At 45.0% G+C, this 22,060-nt stretch overlaps 1 protein-coding gene across 4 annotated transcripts in view; it reads right to left on the minus strand.

Annotated features, from left to right (window-relative positions):
* Positions 1–22,060, minus strand: part of LOC140455303 (butyrophilin subfamily 2 member A2-like) — a 30,231-nt gene that overhangs the window by 2,675 nt on the left and 5,496 nt on the right. For all 4 annotated transcript variants that reach the window (XM_072550070.1, XM_072550068.1, XM_072550071.1 and 1 more), the window contains 15 exons: positions 21,601–21,975; positions 18,488–18,772; positions 17,159–17,278; positions 16,830–16,856; positions 14,172–14,198; positions 12,489–12,515; positions 12,306–12,332; positions 11,988–12,014; positions 10,093–10,119; positions 9,424–9,450; positions 7,843–7,869; positions 7,274–7,300; positions 6,240–6,266; positions 5,340–5,366; positions 4,030–4,056 (listed from right to left, as the gene is read on the minus strand). In XM_072550070.1, the coding sequence (XP_072406171.1) occupies positions 4,030–4,056; positions 5,340–5,366; positions 6,240–6,266; positions 7,274–7,300; positions 7,843–7,869; positions 9,424–9,450; positions 10,093–10,119; positions 11,988–12,014; positions 12,306–12,332; positions 12,489–12,515; positions 14,172–14,198; positions 16,830–16,856; positions 17,159–17,278; positions 18,488–18,772; positions 21,601–21,975 (1,104 nt within the window). The remainder of the gene's footprint in view (positions 1–4,029; positions 4,057–5,339; positions 5,367–6,239; positions 6,267–7,273; positions 7,301–7,842; positions 7,870–9,423; positions 9,451–10,092; positions 10,120–11,987; positions 12,015–12,305; positions 12,333–12,488; positions 12,516–14,171; positions 14,199–16,829; positions 16,857–17,158; positions 17,279–18,487; positions 18,773–21,600; positions 21,976–22,060) is intronic.

Raw genomic sequence — 22,060 nt, forward strand, 5'->3', positions numbered from 1 at the left:
ATTCTCATCTGGCTTGTCATGGATGGATGTATTATCCCAGTCAAAGTGGTGTCTTTCCTCATCTGTATGTAAGGATACTAGTGAGAGCGGGTCATGTCTTTTTGTGGCTAATTGATGTTCATGTATCCTGTATTCAATGAACACAGTCTGCTGATTTTTCAGCTACAAACCCAAAGAACCCAAAACATGTCCAGAAACCCAAGCCACTCTCCCCTACATCAAAGACATCTTGGAAATGACTGGCAGACTATTCAGACCCCTTGGCATCATGGTGGCCCACAAAATCACCAGCACACTAAAACAGCAACTAATGAACTTGAAAGACTCTACACAGACAACAAGCAAAACTAAATATCATTTACAAAATACCTTGCAAGAACTGTAACAAACACTACATTGGACAAAAAGGCAGAAAACTAGCCAGCAGGATACATGATCATTAATTAGCCACAAAAAGATTTGACCCACTCTCACTTAGTGTCCTTACATACAGATGAGGAAGGACACCACTTCAATTAGCATAACACATCCATCCTAGAACAAGCCAGACAGAGACATGCACAAGAATTCCCAGAAGCATGGCATTCCAACCGGATCTCTATCAACAAACACTTTGACACTGATCCCATTTACCAACCTCCTGATAAAAAGAAAAGGAAATTACATCACCACAGGTAATGAAATCACCAAACCTAGGAAACCCAAACACAAAGAGAAAGCGGGCTTCACCACCAGAGCTTCATCCAGAGGCTCACTGATGATGTTACCTAATATGGTGATGAAACATCTGAAAATGCACCTTCTAGCTCAGCGATCAAATCGACATCCAAAAACCTGCTCTATTATGACTAAGGATAAGCAGGCTAGGTGAAGTTAAAAAAATGCATTTGTAGGACGTGAGCACCGCTGGCTGGAAAACCATTTATTACCCATCCCAAGTTGCCCCTAAGAATGTGAAGGTGAAAAGCCTTCTTGAACTTCTGCAGTCCACCTTCTGTAGGTAGATCCACAATGCCATTATGGAGGACATTCTGGGATTGCGACCAAGCGACAATGGCAATACAGGGCAACCCCATATCAATGGGTCTGGTTACCATGGTTTCACGCAGCCCGAACACAGAAAATTTCCCTTTTAAATGAATGGCTCCATTTCTACCTGCAGTTTCAGACTTCTGCAATAAATCCTGGAATGGATCCCTCCCGGTTATGAGGAGACTACTGTATATTTCCAAGTCAGGATAGAGAGTGGCTCAGAGGGGAGCTTGATTGTTGTATTGCGCCCATGCATCTGCTACCTTGTCTTTCTAGATAGTTGTAGGCTTAAAAGGTGCCGTCTTAGGATTTTTTGGTGAATTTCTGCAGTGCACCTTGTAGATAGTACACACTGCTGGTACGGAGGTAGAGAAAGTAGATGATTGTGGGTGTAGTGCCAGTGCAGCAGGGCTGCTGTATCCTGGATAGTGTCAAGTTTCTTGAGTATTGTTGGAGTTGCACCCATCCAGGGCAAGGGAAGAGTATTCCACCCCACTCCTGACTTGTAGCTTTATTGACAGGCTTTAGGGATGGCATTAGCCATGGTAAATGTGGGGTTACCGGGATAGGGCAATGGGCCAGATCCAGCTCTTTGAAGGGTCACTGCAGGCTCTGAGCAGAATTGGCTTTTTCCATGGTGTAGGGATTAGACTTGCTAGCCAGGGAACCAGCCTCACAGTGTTTACTCTGCCAAGCCTTCTCAGAAATATATATATATTTCAAAGAGGTTCCTTCTCATTCTTCTGAATTCTAAAGGTTACCAGCTCAAACTTCAATCAAATTTTCAGGCCAGGAACTTTTAAAATTAACAAGACATGTCAGTCAGAAAGCTGACCATTGAGAGGAAACTCTGACTCCCTCAGTAACATCCTTGCTTCTGACTCATAGTGCAGTGGGCTGGAGAATGCATTGAAAGATTTGACCAGTCATTTCCAGGCTGACCTCACCCTGTGTAGTACGGCTGGAATGCTGCACTGTTAAAGAGAGACATTAAAATCAAGGCCCCCTTGCTACCACACCCCCTGCTCAATCCCTCACTCTCAACAAAACTTCCAAACACTAATGTATTTGCCTCATTCACTGTGTTGAAATGAGTCAACATAACTGCCAACATTTAGGTCTTTGGTCATGAAGAATTTTCCCAAGGGTGTGAAAAATGTTCTGCAAATATATCCCATTCTATCACTGACTGATTTTGCACAACACGAATTGGTCAAAAGATTGCTAGGTCTGTTGCAAACAGTTCAAAGTAAGTTTTCTACATCCATTGTGAAGGACGCTTCACCATCACAAAGAACTTATAAAAGTCACGTATTGAAAACATTTCCATTGATAGTTCTTTCACCATTGCCAGCTTATTTATCACCCTGTATTTGCAAGCCTCAGAAAAATATATCCATCAAAGGATGTGATTCTGCTATTGGAAATAATTTGGTAAATAATTCAGATGGTGCTACAAGTTACACCAAAAACCAATTTAAGATCATCAGCTGGGCACATACAACCAGATGCATTTAAACATGCTGGAAGTTACACATATAAATACACAAGATCCTATTGCATGTCAGTAACAAGAATTTGTACGTATATTTCACCTTTGGTCATAAATCCAAATTCACAGAGGCAACCCCAATCCTCTGCTGTATTTCCAGGCAACTCCCTGACCAATCAGAATCCACCAGGTAAAAACGCCCCTGGTGCTCACCTTCCACCCTACCAACCTTCGCATAAACCAAATCATCTGCCAACATTTCCGGCACCTCCAAACAGATCCCAGGAATATATTTCCCTCCCCATCCCTTTCCGCCTTCCGCAAAGACCGTTCCCTCCGTGACTACCTGGTCAGGTCCACACCCTCCCAACAACCCACCCTCCCATCCTGGCACTTTCCCCTGCCACCGCAGGAACTGTAAAACCTGCACCCACACCTCCTCCCTCACATCTATCCAAGGCCCTAAAGGAGCCTTCCACATCCAAAGTTTTATTTGGACATCCACTAATATCATTTATTGCATCCGTTGCTCCTGATGCGGTCTCCTCTACATTGGGGAGACTGGGCGCCTCCTAGCAGAGCGCTTTAGGGAACATCTCCGGGATACCCACACCAATCAACCACACTGTCCTGTGGCCCAACATTTCAACTCCCCCTCCCACTCTGCCGAGGACATGGAGGTCCTGGGCCTCCTTCACCACCACTCCCTCACCACCAGATGCCTGGAGGAAGAATGCCTCATCTTCCGCCTCGGAACACATCAACCGCAGGGCATCAATGTGGACTTCAACAATTTCCTCATTTCCCCTTCCCCCACCTCATCCTAGTTCCAAACTTCCAGCTCAGCACTGTCCCCATGACTTGTCCGGACTTGTCCTACCTGCCTATCTCCTTTTCCACCTATCCACTCCACCCTCTCCTCCCTGACCTATCACCTTCATCCCCTCCCCGACTCACCCATTGTACTCTATGCTACTTTCTCCCCACACCCATCCTCCTCTAGCTTATCTCTCCACGCTTCAGGCTCACTGCCTTTATTCCTGATGAAGGGCTTTTGCCCGAAACGTCGATTTCGCAGCTCCTTGGATGCTGCCTGAACTGCTGTGCTCTTCCAGCACCACTAATCCAGAATCCACCAGCCTGACCTCTACACCAAAGATGACCCAACCAATTTGCATCTTCCTGTATAAAACACCTGTTGTGATTCTGTTGCTGCACCGAAAGTCCAGAAAAGGTGAGATCAGATCCTTCTGGGTTAGTTTGAAAAAAAAATTGAGGAATAAAAATGTGACGTCAGAAAAAGTGCCAATAGAGCTGTCAAACTGTCTTAAACTCCTGAGGAGGTCTTATGGTACAATGGGTCACTTCACAACTTGTATCTGTGGAATTTTCACTATAACACGGCCTAGGACATTGATAAGTAATCTTGTAAATCCTTCTGATGGTCCAAAAGATGGTGGTTAGGGCAGTCTCGTGTGAGGTCTTACCTACAATGACAATCTTACCTGCATAGCTCCGTATCCTGTTCCACTCTGCAAAAGTAACACAGAAATAGTAACTGAAGATGACTAATAAACTGTAGTACTCTCAAATACGACAACAGTCAAAGTACATTGTGGCTTTCAGTACACCAAGGATCTGACATTGACCCACAGTAAAGGCAAAGACACACACACACACACTCCAGATTAAATGAAATAAAAGTAGCAATTAACATAATTTTGATCATCGCACTCCCTTGTTCCATTTATTTCAATGCTACTCTGGGCTAACATCAAAAAATATACAAACGTTGATAGATTCTTAGAGTTATAGAGGTGTACAGCACAGAACAAACCCTTCAATCCAACTCATCCATACTGACCAGAAATCCTAAATTAATCTCTTCCCATTTGCCAGCATTTGGCATAAATCCCTCTAAACCCTTCCTATTCATATATCCATCCAGGTTTCTTTTAAATGCTGTGACTGTACCAGCCTCCACCATTTCCCCTAGCAACTCATTCCATATACACACCGCCCTCTGCAATGAAAACGTTACCCCTTAGGTCCCTTTTAAATCTCACTTTAAAAAGTTATGCCTTCTAGTTTTGGACTCCCCCATCCTGGGGAAAAGACCTTGGCTATTCATCCTATCCCCGCCCTTCATGATTTTATAAACCTCTGTAAAGTCACCACTCAGCTCCCGATGTGCCTGAGAACACAACCCCAGCCTAATCAGCCTCTCCCTATAACTCAGACCTTCCAACCCTGGCAACATGCTTGTAAATCTTTTCTGAACACTTTCAGGTTTCACAACATCCTTCCGATGGGAGGGAGATCAAAATTGCACACAATATTCCAAAAGTAGCCTAACCAATGTCCTGTACAGCCATAACATGACCTCCCAACCCCAATACTCAATGCAGTGACAAAAAAAAAGAAAAGCATACCAAGTGCTTTTTTCACTATCCTATCTATCTGCGATTCCACTTTCAAGGAACTACAAACCTGCAACATAAGGTCTCTGTTCAGCAACACTCCCCAGGACCGTTCAGTGTATATGTTGTGCCCTAATTTGCCTTTCCAAAATTTGGCACCTCCCATTTATTGAAATTAAACTCCCCCCAAGAACCATTGTCACTCCTCGGTATAATAGCCCATCTAATCCCAGTTCTATTTTATTCTGAGGTAACGTTCTTTGCTGTCCACAAGACAACCAATTTTGGTGTTATCTGTAAACATACTAACTATATCTCCTGTGTTCATATCTAAATCATTTGTACAAATGACAACTGAAGATTCTTTTCAATGTGCATTCACACAGGTATCATACCTGACTGGACCAGAGGTCTCCATTGCTCTGAAATGAAACAGTGAAGAGAAAATGTGTGAATAAAACCCACTCAATACACTTAACACTATCAACAAATTTTGCTTTCATGCTAGAGTTTTCTTAAAGGATAAAGCCAAATCCATTTTAAATATGGCAGCAATAACTAACGTATTATTAAGAAAATCTAGCCAGGGTGTGAAGTCCTGATCTATTGCCAGCATTTCTGATCAACAAATACCTGCGCCAGCAGTTCCCATTCTATTTTTCTACGTCAACAGTCAGACTGTGATTGCAACATCTGGCCATCTAGTGGCACTACAGAGCAAGTTACTGAAGCTCCCTGCTCAACTCCCACCAATATTTTCATATTTGGTAAAGAACACGCAAGGGTATATTTTCTGAGAAGCATTGGAGGATTAGCCTCCTGCAATAGAACTGCCTGAATTTCCATCTTGAACGAAATTTGAAGGGACGAAAATTGGACCCATTGCCCAGCAACACCTTATAAAAGCTAGCTTTGTCTTCCTGCTGCAAAGTAAATACCCAATCCATGTTCATTAACTGAGTCGTGATCAATTCACAGTGAATCCAGACTTTGACTATGAATTATTTCACACTCTATAATTTTAGCTAAAAATGAGGCAGCCCAGGTCACTTTCCAAAGTTGCCGTTTACAGACATGATGTTCAATCTCTCATGAGCGCCTGCAGCTCTGTCTAGAAATCTGTTTCAGGAAACAAGTTATTTGTAACACCAGGACGGAGACTAGTCAATCCCAGATTATTACACCCAACTGAGGGAAAGCATGGTGCAGACTTGAACCTGGTTTTTTTTTATGCTCAATTACTAACTGTAGCTGAGCTGAAGATGAAGGCACATTTTTACTGACAGCTAACTCACCAAATTCAGTGCGTAGCTTCTGATATTCTGTGAATAAGGAATGATCAGAAATGGTTAAAGCAAAGAGCTGACATCTTCAAACGAAATGAATGATTTCATAAACAATTGACTATACACTGTTACCAACACGTACAAATTTCAATATCAGTAGTTATTTCCCAAAGCTGATTTCAAACAAAAAATGAACTGACCTGTGTTCATATACTGCCTTCTAATAGGGCACCAAGTGATTTACAAGGAGATGGTACAAAAACAATGAAATAGATTTGAAACATTAACTCAGTTTTTCCTCTTTCAACTGATGCTCCCTGGACTGCTGAGCTTCTTTGTTTTAGATCACTAACCAATCATTTTGTGAAAAGAAGGAGAGATAGATGTAGAGATGGGGGGGGGGGGCAGGGGAGAGAGAGAGATAGAGACAGAGAGATAGAGAGCAAAAGAGGCAGAGAGAATGAGACAGTCAGGCAGACAGACAGAGTAAAGTAGAGAAAGAATACAGGAGTTTTGAGAAGATAGAATAAAGGAAGACGAAGAGGGAATGAAGAAAGTGGATAGGGCAGGAAGCAAAAGGGCACAGGTTTGACGAGGTGCAGAAGAAAGAATGAACTGGGGAGAAAACAAACAGGAAGAGGAGAGGGATGGGGAGACACAAGGTGGAAAAGAGAGACAGAGATGCAGAGACATTAGCAGAAGAGAAGGCAAAGATGAGGAAGGAGAGCAGAAGAGAATGAATGAAAAAGGGAAAGAAGAAAGAACCTGGGGAGCATTTGGGGTGGGGGTGTCAGAGAGAGAGAGAGACAGACAGAGAGATTCTGAGGAGCAGAAGGTGAGAATGGGAGAGGAAAGTGAGAGAAAATATGAAAAGCGAGTGAGGCGGAGAGACCGAGAATGAAAATTAGCAGAGAGAGAAGCATTTGCTATCTGCTTCCGGGTTTTCAATCTGTTCCCTGTCAGAGCATGCACCATCCCAGTCCCCTCCCTGCTCCTGTGTTGAGGTGAACTTCATTTCTTCAGGCCCACACACAGTTACTTACTTGCTTTCTCTGACTCCCTCTCTTCATCTGTAAGACAGAATCAAGAACTTAGCAATAGCATGGAACAATGACCCGAGTGAGACATTATACAATATTAATAAAATGGAAAATCAAGGCTAACATGTGTGGTCCTCGACACTGGTAACATGACTGAGCCCCAACACAGACGGAGAAACAGGCCCCCATCCCGAGTGCAGACTGAGAAACAGGCCCCCAGCCTGAGCGCAGACTGAGAAACAGACCCCTATCCCTGAGTGCAGATTGAGAAACAGGCCCCCGGCTCTGAGCACAGCCTAAGAAACAGGCCCCAGGCTGAGAAACAGGCCCCCAGGCTGAGCGCAGACTGAGAAACAGGTACCAGCTCGAGCACAGAGTGAGAAACAGACTTCAGCCCAAGCGCAGAAAGAGGCCCCCAGCCTGAGCAGAGACGGAGAAACAGCCCCCAGACTGAGTACAGATTGAGAAACAGGCCCCAGTCTCAGCACGGACTGTGGAAGAGTTGCAGTGAGTCTGCCTTTGGTTTGAATTGGCCATCAACAGAAATAAAAAAATCTGATTAAATCACTTACCAACTTGTTTCTTAAATTGTTCATGTTCTGTAATAGACAAGGGAGAGGCATTAATCACAAATTTGAATTTCACAATGTCTCAACCTTCATTTTCTGCTATCTTTTGTTGTCCTCTGTGCTCTAGATTGACCTCTGTGCTCGGAGCTTAGTCTCCATTAGCCAGACTCACTCAGTCTGGGAGGAGCCAGCAGTAGCCCATGGAGGCATCTACCACCACAAACTGGAGCAGCGGATAGTGCAACACCAATCCAATCGACGGTTCTCGGTGCCAGTTGTACCCAAACAGCAAACCCCCAGCTACAGCAGGAATCATCTACCCGAATACCAAGGCAAGCATTGGGTCAGGCCAACATTGACATCATCTGGGGAGTGAAGAGTTCATGCTATTGGAAGGATGTTGTGAAACCTGAAAGGGTTGAGAAAAGATTTACAGGGATGTTGCCAGGGTTTGAGAATTTGAGCTATAGGGTGAGGCTGAATAGGCTGGGTCTGTTTTCCCTGGAGGTTTATAAAATCATGTGGGGCATGGAAAGGATAAATAGACAAGATCATTTAAACCTTAAGATTTAAAAGGCACCCAAAGGGAAATGTTTTCACGCAGAGGGTGGTGAGTGTATGGAATGAGCCATCAGAGGACATGGTGGAGGCTGGTACAATTACAATATTTAAAACAAATCTGGATGGGTATATGAATAGGAAAGGTTTAAAGGGATATGGGCTAAATGCTAGCAAATGGGACTTGATTATTTTAGGGTATCTGGTTGGCATGGACAAGTTGGACTGAAGGGTCTGTTTCCATGCTGTACATCTCTGTCACTCTATGCCCTTTCCCTCAGAGTAGAGACAAAACCCAGAAGATATGAAGCAGCTGGAACATGAACAGATGTTCACTAACACGGGGAACCAACTCTCCAGGAAGGAATGGTCAATATCTTGGGTCAAAGTGACCACTGCCCAGGAATGGGAACTCTCAGAATTACACAATGTGTGGATTATTTAAATGTCTTTGAACTTATAAAGTAAGTTGATAGGGTTGTTAAGAAGGCATATGGTGTGTTGGCTGTCATTAGCTGGGGGATTTAGTTTAAGGGCTGCAAGGTTATGCTGCAGCTGTACAGAGCCCTGGTTAGACCACACTTGGAATATTGTTGTTCGGTTTTGGTCACCTCATTGTAGGAAGCACGTGAAAGATTTAGAGAAGGCGCAGAGGAGATTTACCAGGAGGCTGCCTCGACTGGAGGGCATGTCTTTTGAAGAAATGTTGAGGGAGCTAAGGGTTTTCTCATGGGAGTGAGGAAGGGTGAGAGGCGATTTGATAGAGGTGCATGATGACAGGCAGAGACAGAGTCAATAGTCAGAGACTTTTTATTCCTAGGACAGAAATGGCTATCACAAGGGGGCATAATTTTAAGGTGTTTGGAGGGAAAAAAAGTGAGGGACGGGGAAGGCCTGTTTGATTGGTTGTGAGGAATTGGAGGGACAAAGTCATGTGACCAAACCTCCAGAGGTGCATCAAACCAGAGTTGATAGCACATCTGCTGTCCCTCTCCTCCAGCAGAAATTCCTCAGCTCCCTGCTTACCTGCAATAATGGTGGCAATTTTCTTTTCTGTAAAAAAGGAAAAGAAAGAGATGTTAAAGCATAGAACCTTCTAGAAGATGCCACCACTGTGCAAGGCTTCTGGAATGAATGTGGTGAACCCTATCCAGGTCTACCCTCGCCCTGCACAGGTCAGCGATGAGATTACCCAGTCCACCAGGTTAGGTACAGAATAAAAACTATCCTTCTACCCTGTCCCATTAAATACTTCCAGTATAACATAGGTTAGATATAGAGTGAAGCTCCCTCAAAACCATCCTATCAAACACTCCTGGGTCAGGGAAAATAAAGGGTTAGAATCAGATTGAAGCTCTGTCTATACCACCCCCATCAAAAATTCCCAGGAGGTACAGCACAGTTAGGAACAATGTAAATCTTCTTGTTCTTTACTGTTCCATCAAATACTCTCAGGAGATGCAGCTACGGACTAGGTACAGCACAAAGCTGCCTCTGACTGTTGGCATCAAACACTTTGGTATATCCAGTAAAAGTAAACCCATTAAGCTGAAAGCATCAGGAATAAACTTGGGGTAGTTCACCACATTGCCTTTAGCTTCTCACGACCAATGCGATACTGGTGAAGAAAGCTGTGCTGAACATGAGCTGCGAACCCACACCCAGAGAGAAAATACTTTGGAAATTATCTCTTACCATACGACCACTGGAGTTCTTCACATTCTGAAGAGAAAAAAAGACAAGAGCAAAATTTGTCATATGCAGAACAAAGCAATCTAAAATCAGATCATTAGTTGTAGCAGAAATGTCACTGAAAAATCCCTGAAATCACTTCTCAGATATTTTTAAGTTTAGACAAAAAAAACTTTTAAAAAATAATTGTTATGTGAGTAATGTTTGCATAGCATTGCTCACCTATCAGATAATACACTGCATATATATTACACGACAACTTACATTTAGAGAGTCTGTTTTTCTTCAACTCCATCTCAAAATGCTTCAAATATTACATTTAAAAATATCAGCTACACAGTGAGGTATTAGGTCAGATGACTAAAGGCTTTATCAATGAGGGAGGTTTTCATGGGAACGTGTTTAAAGAAGGAAATTGAGATTTGGTAGGGGTGTAGTGTTTGGAACTGAAGCAACTGAAACCGTCCTCTCCAATGAAGGAACAATTATAATTTTTGGTATGCGAGAGGCTAGAATTAAAGGAGCACAGGAATGTCAGAGTTACAGAGCAGAGAAGGCAAGGACATGAGGGGATTGAGTGGGAAATTAAGAATGGAGACATTTTTCAACTAGGAGCCAATGTAGGTCTGCAAACATGGGAGTGGAACAGGGGTTTAGTGAAGACACAGGCAGCAGAGTGCTGGATGGCCACAAATTTACAGGCTGTGAAAGCCTAGTCAGAGGGTGTTGAATGAGATGAAACTGTGTTGTCAGGAATGCATTTTTCCTCTGATATATTGAGGTTTGCATTCCTCACATCAGAATGTCAAAGGCTAGAAACGACTAGAAAATACTGAAATATGGGAGATGTTATTTGACTAATTTGAAGAATTGTGAAGAGAATTGATTATGAAATCAATGACTGATTCACAAACACATGCCCCGATAAAAATAAAATGTGTAACTCACTCAGTCTCAGGGAGCAGGAGTGTGTGTTCATGGGAAAGATTAAATCTTCCTTCTGAATAGAAGCTTGTGATTAACTTCAGGCATCCTGCTCAAGTTTTATGAGCCTTTTTATCAAAGTTGCAAAGACAACAAAATCACAGGAATCTTTTCTTTCCTACAGTGTGGGAACTGGCCCTTCAGCCCAACAAATCCACACCGACCCTCTGAAGAGTAACCCACCCAGACCGATTACCCTTAACTAATGCACCTAACCGACACATCGGGCAATTTAGTACAGCCAATTCACCGAACCTACACATCTTTGGATTGTGGGAGGTAACCCACACAGACAAAGGGAGAATGTGTAAAGTCCACACAGACAGTTGCCCGAGGCTGGAATCGAACACAGGTCCCTCGCGCTGTGAGGCAGCAGTGCTATCCACTGGGCCACCATGCCACCCTCTGCAGAGTAATTTTGCCATTCACTCTCTGACTAGACTCTACCCTCAAAAATCCGGTGCCTCTTAAAACTGATGCTAAGTCTCTCCTTCTAGCATTTGCTGGCAGTTTCGATCAGCGAGCATTTTGGAAAGTAGTGAACACACCAGACTTGCTGCAATATTAATAAATAGTGATTTAAAGAGGAGTGTATTTCTAGATATCCACAGATGCCCAGCTCCGGGATTTGTTCCCATCAGCTCAAGAAATTCCTGGAAAGTCAGCTTCTCAAGGATCCCAGTTCTGAGATCAATGAACATAACCAGCTCACATGGAAGAAGTGACTGAATGAACTCATCCACTTCACATCATGTAGTGATAGGACAGTATAACAATTTAATATCCATTTTGATGGAACAGTTTGGGTGATACGGCTATTAACAGTTCTTCACAAACTTGTTAACTTGTCTTCAGATGGGCTGATGCTGAAATGAAACATTACAATCCAAACAATGTGTGTTCACATAACTCACCCTTTTTCCCTGCTTGCTTCGCGTTCTCTGAAATGGAATAAACAAACAACGATGTGATCCTGAGTCGACAGTAACCAGGTCAACATCTGTCCTCCCCTTGCTCCCAGAATGGCAGAGGTCCAAACCCGCTCCTTCACTCAGCACCTGCTTTATTGCAAATCCCCTGATGGGTCTGCCATGAGTTCTACGTTATTCCAAAACTGTTTCTCTCCCACTAAAATCCGGTCCCATTCAGCTTTCCCATTGCTCTCCCACGGTCTTGCTCTGGGGATAATCCACCCACAACTCCCTTCTATCCAATTGATTTCATGTTCTTACCTATCTCCTGGTGCAGTCTTTGATGCTCTGTTAAAAAAAAGTGAAAACACCTCAGTGGGATGACAATAAAGTGACCATGCAATATCTCTGTTTGAAATTGACTCCAGTCTTGAAACTGCACAGAAACACAATCAGGGTCTGAATGGAACCGTCCCCAGCATCCCCAGGTTTCTGATTACTAACCTTCATGCACCTTTCTCTTCTTTTGCTCTGAAAGTTTAAAAATAATCCATGTAAGAAATGGTGAAAAATACAGATTCATTTAGATTTAATTAACGGTGACCATGTGTCCTCCAGAAACAGAACTGTCTATTTAATGTGTTATGGACCAGTCCAAACCTCCTCAAACATATAAAAAGATAACGTAGAGCTGAACTTTTATTTAGAGGCAAGTGTAAGGCCCTTCTTTGTAAGTGTGATTCGATTGGTCAAACCAACGGGCTTTGAGAAAAACACTATTCTGACACCACAATAAAATGCAAACTCAAAACAAAGAATTGGCACAACTTTATCTCCCTTGAAGACCTAATAAAATACTAGTTAACTACTACACATCAACTGTTCCAATATCACAGCATCCCATGAACCCACTCTTGGCGAAGGCAAATTCAGCAGAACAGTTTTTCCAGACTTGCTACCTCCTCCAGTCCAGAAGAAGGAGAACCAACAGAATGAATCCAGCAGCAAAGAGAGAGGGAATGTAAGCTTTTAGCAGCAACTGAGAGAGAGCTGTATCATGCAGCTTCACTCCAAAACCCCAACTTCAACAACTGAAAGCAAAACTAAAACGTTGGGTCATTGTGAGCCTGACTCCATGTGCTCGGGCTTCTTCAGCTTAATTTTTTAAAGAAAAAGCTATTTACTCTGCTGTCCATGTAGCAGACACCTCGGCTCCAGGTTTACAATTCCTCTCTTCAAGAACCAGGACAGAACAAATCCCCTTCAAAGGCACATCTCATCACAAAGGAAGCATTATAGTATAGAGTGATGGGCTGAAAAGCCTCTTCTGTACTGTATTCTTCTACATAGCCCACCTGTGAACAGCAAGATCCCACAAACAATGTTAATCGCATGATAAATATTGGCCAGGACACTGGGGAGCCCTCATCTGTTCTTCTTAGAGATACAGCATGTGTTTCCATTCATTCAAAGGCCATGTATTGAAGCCTAATCTAAAAGGCAGCTCCTCTGACAATGCAGTATTCCCTCAGCTCTGTGCTGTAGTGTCAAAATGGAGTTTAGTCCCCAAACCCTGGATAGGAACTTTAAGCCAAAACCTCATCATAGAACCACAATTCATTCAAGATGTAAAACTCATCTTTGTAATGGAGAAAACCTGACTATTCCATCTTGCAGAACATATCGACAGTCTCGTCCTCCTTTCGCTTCTCAATGCCAACCCACCCACAGTTCTGAAAACCTTTCTTCCCGTTCAGGTCTGCGATGAGGAGAAATTTCCTCAATCTATGCGCTGTGAATCTTCTGAATTCCTTGCCTCATCAATCAAAAATGCAGGAAAATAAAAATGTAGGCTCTTTGCGTGAGATATTGCAGAATCTGCCATGATCAGAATGAACAGTGGAACAGCTCAACCTGCTCCAGCTGACTCCTGCTCTGGCTTCTCATTTTGTTCTGCACATCATTTTCGATAAAAGGCGTTGAGATATTCTCAGAATGTGACAGGTGTTACAGAAATGCAAATATTTCTTACTATTCACGCCATGAAGACCTTCAAACCCAAACTATTTGTTAACCGTTACATCACCAGGCCTAGGATTAGAGTTCTTCTCTCAAATGCTGTGACTATATTTCCACATCATTGGGTTTCACATTCCCTTCACATTTAAGTTTCTAACACCAACTCACCCATGTCATCCAGCAGTCTTTGATGTTCTGTAATGAGTCAAAGGAAAACATTAAATCAGTGGCAGCACTTTGCAACTCACACTTATCCCTTTCCCAATCCCAGAGCAGCGTGCGTCACCCAAATCACATCACCCACTCTCCCCGACTGTAAAAAGTCTTAAAAGATATAAGGGAGGGAGAGGAGGGGGAGAGGAGGAAATGGAAGAGAGGAGGAGGGAGAAGCACACAGGAAGGAGGAGCAAGGAGGATGAGGAGGAAAGGAGAGGAGGAAGAGGAGGAGGAGGAGGAGGAGGAGGAAGAAGAAAGGAGAGGAGGAAGAGGAGGAGGAGGAGGAGGAGGAGGAGGAAGAAGAAAGGAGAGGAGGAAGAGGAGGAGGAGGAGGAGGAGGAGGAAGAAAGGAGAGGAGGAGGAGAGGAGGAGGAGGAGGAGGAGGAGAGGAGAGGAGAGGAGAGGAGAGGAGGAGGAGGAGGAGGAGGAGGAGGAGGAGGAAGAAAGGAGAAGAGGAGGAGGAGGAAAGGGGAGGAGGAGGAGGAGGAGGAGGAAGAAAGGAGGGGAGGAAGAGGAGGAGGAGGAGGAGGAAGAAGAAGAAAGGAGAGGAGGAAGAGGAGGAGGAGGAGGAAGAAGAAGAAAGGAGAGGAGGAGGAGGAGGAGGAGGAGGAGGAGAGGAGAAGGAGGAGAGGAGAGGAGAGGAGAGGAGGAGGAGGAGGAGGAGGAGGAGGAAAGGGGAGGAGGAGGAGGAAAGGGGAGGAGGAGGAAGGGGAGGAGGAGGAAGGGGAGGAGGAGGAAGGGGGAGGAGGAGGAGGAAGGGGAGGAGGAGGAGAAGGAAGGGGAGGAGGAGGAAGGGGAGGAGGAAGGGGGAGAGGAGGAAGGGGGAGAGGAGGAAGGGGGGAGAGGGGGAAGGGGGGAAGAGGAGGAAGGGGGGAGAGGAGGTGGGGGAGAGGAGGTGGGATGTTTAAGATGGGTGAGAAGGAAGGAGGAGCAGGGAGGGCGGAGATGGGGAAGGGAGGATGAGAAAGAACGAAGGAGAAGCAGAAAAGGGAGGATGGAGGAGGAAGAAAAGGGAGGAGAAGGAAGGATGGAGAGAAATAGGGAAAGAGAAGAGGTGGGAGAGTGGAGGAACGAAAGAAGAAGGAGGAGGAGGAGGGAACGATGAGGAGGAGGAGATGTAAAGGAGTGAGAGAGTGGAAGAGGGGGAGGAGGAAGGGGAAGGACAAAGGAGAAGGGCCCAATGTCTGGTTATCAGAGTGAATAAACTGGAGAGAAACTGGGGAGAGGGTCACTGACAGAGGATATGGACTCAAAACAATGGAAACAGAAACATGAGAGAGGTACCAGTAGGTTTTTTTTCCATGATTTTCAACAGGAACTTTCTGAAGGGAATCACTGAAATAGTTAAAAAGGACAAGAAGTAATTGCAGAACTATGTGGAAAGAGCGAGGAGCGAGAGAGCGAGAGAACGAGCGGCAGTGTGAGGAAGGAAGAGAGAGGGAGGAGGAAGGAGGGAGTGAGGGAGAAGTTGGGGGAGGGGGAGCATGAGGGAGAGAGAGAGAAGGAGCAGAGAGAAGGGTGTAGAGTTGGAAAATAGAGGGACAGGGTAGGGGGGATGGGAAGGGAGTTGATGGAATGAGGAGTGCAGGTGGAAAGGGGCAAAGAGACAGAGGGATAGAGAGATTCAGCTTCATTCTTTGAACCTCCAAAAATTAATTCTAAGTGAACCAGTCTCTTTTCAGAGATCTAAGTGATCAAGTCTTGTTATCGCACACAACAGTCTGATAAGCCAACATTGCGCTACGTCCATAACCTGAACACCTTTAGTCTGGTAAGCAGACAAACTGTACTCAATGCTCCAATCTTACCAAACCCCTGTACAATTAGAACGGGAAGAGAACAACGTGGAGGAGGGAAAAGTGAGGGGTGGAAAAGCAGAGACTGGGGAGAAGAGATAAGGTAAAGACAGAGGGGGGTGAGAGTATGGGGGGGAATGGGGAAGACAGGGGAAGGAGACGGTATGGGGGGGGGGGCGAAGAGAACATGTGGGGGTGAACAGACAGTGCAGAGAGGAAGACAGAGTGTGGGGGGGGGGGGGATTGGACACTGGGGGGTGTAAGGGAGGGAACGGGGAGAAGGGAGAGTGCAGCGGGAAGAGAGGGTGCTGGGGGGGGGAGGAAAAATTATTGCGGGGGAGACAGAGCGCGGGGGGGTGAAGAGAGCGCGGAGGGGGTGAAGAGAGCACGGAGGGGGCGAAGAGAGCGCGGAGGGGGCGAAGAGAGCGCAGAGGGGGCGAAAGCGAGCGCGTTGGGAAGGGGAAAAGAGTAGCGGGGGAGGGCAGAGAGTAGCAGGGTTTAGAGTTGGGGAGTGCAGAGAGACAATTGGGTGAGAGTTAGAGACAGAAGGGGATTGGGAGTGTCTTGGGACGGGGGTGTGGGTACCAGGGCAGTGTTAATATGCTCGAATGCCCCAGCTGGAAATTTGAGGGTTGGATCAGAAACTGACTGAGGGAACCTCCCGGAGACTGGTGAGATCAGTTACACACAGGAGGGGTCGGAGCCCTCTCAGGACAGAAACAGTAAAGGTCACAGTGGGAGTGTGAAAGTCCTCAACAGTAAGAGCCAGTGTAACATCACCACATGTCCCATAGACTGAAGAAACATTACTTACCAAGAATACCACCAGACTTCTTGAGGCCTGGCAAAGAAAAGCAAATAAATTAATGAACCCAATGGGCACTATATCCTTGGGAGATACAGTCAGAGTCGGAACGTAATGAAAAGGGTCCTCATTACACTGTTCATTACACACTTCACTAAAAATAAACTCCTATTTCCCCGAAACACGAACGCTGTCTCTCTCTCTCTCTCTCCACAGGTTCTGCCTAATCTATGCAGTATTACAAGCACTGTCTGTTTTATTTTTTGTTAATGTCTTATTAGTTTCTGTTTACGAATATTCTTGAAAAACCTTCTGAGAGTTTCAGCAGAGTTTGTCACCTTGAATTTTATTCTGTAATTTCCAATGGTACCACACTGCGAGAGTAACTGCTGCAACAATCAGAAGAAACAGGATCCAGAACGCTATCAGCCATCTGGAAACATTGGGGAAGAAAGAATCTGTATCGAGAGAGAGATGAGAAGAGACAGAGACAGTCAGAGTGAGACAGAGATAGTGAGAGAATGGGAGTAAGAGACAGAGGGGGAGGACGATGGGAGGGTGAGGGAGAGCGTAGGAGAAAGATAGAGAAGGAAAGAGAGAGAAGGAAAGAGAGGAGGGAAGAGAGAGTGTATGAGGGAGAAAGAGAAAGAGGAAAAAGAGAGCGGGCAAGAGAGAGGAGGAGGTAGAGACAGAGAGAGAGGGAGAAGGAGGTGGCAAAGATGGGGAGGGAAAGAGAGAGGAGAAGAAGGGAGAAAGAAAGTGGGAGAGAGGGACAGACAGAGAAGGGGAGAGATGAGAGATAGTGAGCAGGACAGAACAAGTGGAGGGGTTGAGAGGATGAGGGGGAGACAGAGAAACAAAGAGTGAAGGAGAGAGACAGCAAGAGAGAGAGAATGGGCATAAAGGGGAGATAGAAGGAAGAAAAAATACAGAAAAAGAAAGAGATGAGAATGAGAGATGGAGAAAGAAAGGGGTGTGAGATGGAGGTATGGAAGTGGGACAGGAGAGAAGGGAGAAAGAGTAAGGGTGAGAGGGAAAGAGAAAGCCAGAGGGAGAATGGAAGATATAAAGGGAGAGAATGGGGATGGGGGAAAACAGAAAAAGGGAGACTTTGAGAAAATGAACCATTCAGTTGTTTGAGTTAACACAAAGCCATTGTCACACCCCATTCCCAGTTTATATCTCCCCTCTCCATCCGTCAACCCTCCCCCCTCCTTTACTCATCTCCCTCTCCTGAACCCACCATTCCATTATCTCTCTCTCCCTCCAACACCCACTCTCTGTCCATCACCTCTCTCTCTTCTCGCAAACTCAATTCAACCCTCCCTCTCCCCACTTTCATCATACCCTCTCCTTCCTTCTCCATCACACCCTCTCCTTCCCCCAGTCTGTATCACAGCCTCTCCTTCGCTTTCTGTTGCAGCCTCTCACTCTCTCTCAATCTCCATCACTCCCTCTTTCCTGGTAAAATGCCTTTTTTGTTGCCACGACAGGCAAGCTGTAGCCGTGAGATGCTGACCTTTGCCACTTGTCTCTGACCAGGGCCACGAGGAACCTGTTTCAATCACAGCATTTCCTCGGGATTTTGTATTTCTCAATAATCTGATTCAAGTCCTTTCCCCCAGCCCGCTGAGTATCTGGGAAAGTCTTCTCCCACCATGACAGACCTGCGATCTGGATGTGAGCTTCCTGTGTCTCCTTCAGGATCACATTGTTAATGACACAAGTGTACTTGTTGGGGGAGTGCTTGGGGATCCCGATGGAGCTGCTGACCGTGAACAGCCCCTGAGGGTCTGGCTGGTACGTGGTTTGCTGCTGGGCCGTCACATTCACACCATCTCCATCTACCCACAGGACGGGCGGCTGTGGGTACCACCCTTCGGATCTGCAGCCCAGACTGATGCCATCGCCTGTTTGGCCCTCCATCTCGATCCTGGGCTGGCGGCCTGTACCTGCAATCACAGAGACATCAGGAAGGGAAGCAGGCCGCAAAGCCTGTCATGGCCTCCCTGCACCACCCAGTCAGATTGCAGCTGACCTGTGCTTTCATAATCCCCTCACACAGGGTAACCAGGGTTCAATCACAATCTGTCAGAAACCACACTCAGAGAGATGAGAGAGGAACAATACAGATAGGAACTACCCAGGGAACAAATTAGACACCAGGGCAAAGTTTTTACATATAATCCTTGTTTCTGGGCCTTCAAAGAAGCCACAGGATGAACTTTTTAAAAAAAATAGTCAAGTAGGACTTTTTAAATTGCAAACATCACAGAAATTTTTAATTCACTGTAAATTCACTGACCTGCATGGATCAGAACATGGTTCTCTGGCATTGTTCTAAAGTCACTTTAACCCGATTTGAATCCAGAGTGCTCCATAAGACATAGTAGCAAAATTAGGCCATTCAGCCCATCGAGTCTGCACTGCATTCAATCATGGCTCATATGTTTCTCAACCCCATTCTCTCATCTTCTCCCTGTAACCCTTCATCCCCTTATGAGCCCATCCATCTATATGTTAAATACATACAATGATTTAGTCTCCGCAACCATATGTAACAACGATTATCACATTCTGGTCGAAGAAATTCCTCCTCATCTCAGTTCTAAAAGGTTATACTTTCTCTCTTAGACTGTGCCCTTGGGTCCTGTCTCCTTTACTAGTGGAAACAACTCTTCCACGACAAATCTATCTAGGCCTCTCAGTATTCTGTAAATTTCAATCAGAACACTCCTCTCATCCTGCTAAAGTCCATCCAATACAAGCCCAGGGCCCTCAACTTCTCCTATGTGAAAGGCTCTTCCTCCCCAGGATAGTCATTATAAGTTTCCTCTAGACCTGCATCCAACACCAGTACATTTTTCCTGAGAAAAGAGGCCCAAACCACCCTACAAATTTTGAAATGAGGCCTAACCAGAGCCTTATAGAGCCTCCGCAATAAATCCCTGCTCTTGTATTCTACCCATCTTGAAACGAATGCCAACAGTACATTTGGCTTCCAAACTACCAACTGAACTTGCATGCTAACCTTAAAAGAATCAAGAACTTGGACTCCCAAGACCCTTTGCACTTCAGATTTCTGAAACCTTTCTCTGTTAAGAAAATAGTCTCCACACAAAAAGTGTACAACCTCACAAGGTGGACTCCAGTATCTGGTTCAAAATTTCAGTGACTACACACATTTGCAGGTGCCTCTGAACTATTTAGTATTAACGACTTGCAAATGGGTTTTCCTGGAAACTTATGGAACTCAAGTCAGACCAAAGATATATTTTCTTGAACAGTAAATTAATGCTGACCTGATAATTATGCTCAAGACCAAAACTCTTGACCATGGTTTCAAAGAAGTAAAATCACAATCCCAGATGGGAAGAATGGATGGAATCCTCTGAATTTTTCCCTCTTTAAAAAGTCTTACTAACTTGGTTTCTCTCCCTGTGCAGATGTTGTCAGATTTCCAGGTTTTCTCCAGTCTTTTTCTTAAATTGTTTCAGGTTTCCAGCATCTACAGCACTTTGTTTTTATTTTAAAATGCATGGTCTTGCTTTTAAAGAACAGTTTAGTCTGAGGAATTGTATTGCCTTGATTCCAAGTAAAAAAAAAACTTCTTGGACATTCCGTGTGCATTTCTGGAATCTTCATTATAGGAGAGATGTGATTGTACTGGAGAGGGTGCACAGAAGATTTACCAGAATGTTACCTGGGCTGGAGAGTTTCAGTAATGAAGAGAGATTAAACAGATTGGAGCTGTTTCTGTAGACCAGAGGCAACTGAGATTAGATTAGATTACTCACAGGATGGAAACAGGCCCTTCAGCCCAAGAAGTCCACACAGATCCTCTGAAGAGCAACCCACCCAGACCCATTCCCCTACATTTACCCCTTCATCTAACACTACGGGCAATTTAGCATGGCCAATTCACCTAACCTGCATATTTTTGGACTGTGGGAGGAAACCAGAGACCCGGAGGGTGCCCACGCAGACACGGGGAGAATGTGCAAACTCCACACAGACAGTCGTCCGAGGCTGGAACCAAACCTGGGACCCTGGTGCTGTGAGGCAGCAGTGCTAACCACTGTGCCGCCCCAAATCTGACAGATAGGGAGGGGTGGTGGGGGGAAAACATGATTAGAAGATACATAAAATTATGGAGAGCAGAGATTAAGGTAGACAGAAAGAAACTTTTTCCCTTGGTGGAGGGTTCAATGACCTGGTGATAGAGATTTAAGGCAGGAGGTTTCAAGAGGATGTCAGGAAAAATGTTTTCATTCAGAGGGTGGTGGGAATCCACAACTCACTCCTTTAGAAAACCTAAGAATTATTTAGATGTGCATTTACAGTACTGAAGCATACAGGTCTACAGGCCAGGTGTTGGAACATATGATATATCAGCAAACTTCGGCCATTTGGTCAATCGCTTCTGTTCCACCATTCAATCATGACCGATATGTTTCTCAGCCCCATTTTCCTGACTTCTCCACATAACACTTGATCCCTTTGCCAATCAAAAGCCTATAAACCTCAATCTTAAATACACTCAACTACTCAGCCTCCACATTAACCGCTCGTCTCTGTGCCAAGTGATGGTCCCCTTATTCTGAGTTTGCGTCCCTGTGTTCTACATTCCTCAATCAGTGGAAATAGACTCTCAGTGTCGATCCTGTCAGGGTCTCGAACTATTTGTGCTCTATCAGGGTTTAGAGGAATTTTAATCCTTCACCTTAATAAGCCCTTCACTGAGGAGGTCAAACAGGGTGTTTCCAAAATGGTCACTGACCTGCCACATTCAGCGTGAGTTTGACCTCATGGTGTTTTTCATCAGATGCCACAAAGCACTTGTACTCTCCCCCGTCAGAGACTTGGACATCCTTGAGCCTGAGGGAGAGATTCCCTTGCGCCACTTCATTGAGAAACAGTTCAGTCCGGCCTCTATAGGCCGAAGGCTGGAATGTCAAATCATCTGCTCCCTCCTTGTACATGTGGACAGGTGAGTTGTAGCCATTGACTACATTGATCCAGCGGACTTCCATATTCTGTGGGGCTTTGGCTGGCACCAACTGACAGTCCAGGACCGCGTTTCCCTTGACAACCCCCATGATAGGGTTAGGTGGTCCTGTCACTGCAAAATCTGTCACCGCTTCTGCAGTAACCACTGGAGAGAGAATCAGATTAACTGGTTATCGCTTAGATTACACCTGTATATTGACATTGTAACAGAGTAAGAGGGAGAGGCAGAG

Source organism: Chiloscyllium punctatum, chromosome 30 (genome assembly GCF_047496795.1).
Source record: "Chiloscyllium punctatum isolate Juve2018m chromosome 30, sChiPun1.3, whole genome shotgun sequence".
NCBI lineage: Eukaryota > Metazoa > Chordata > Chondrichthyes > Orectolobiformes > Hemiscylliidae > Chiloscyllium > Chiloscyllium punctatum.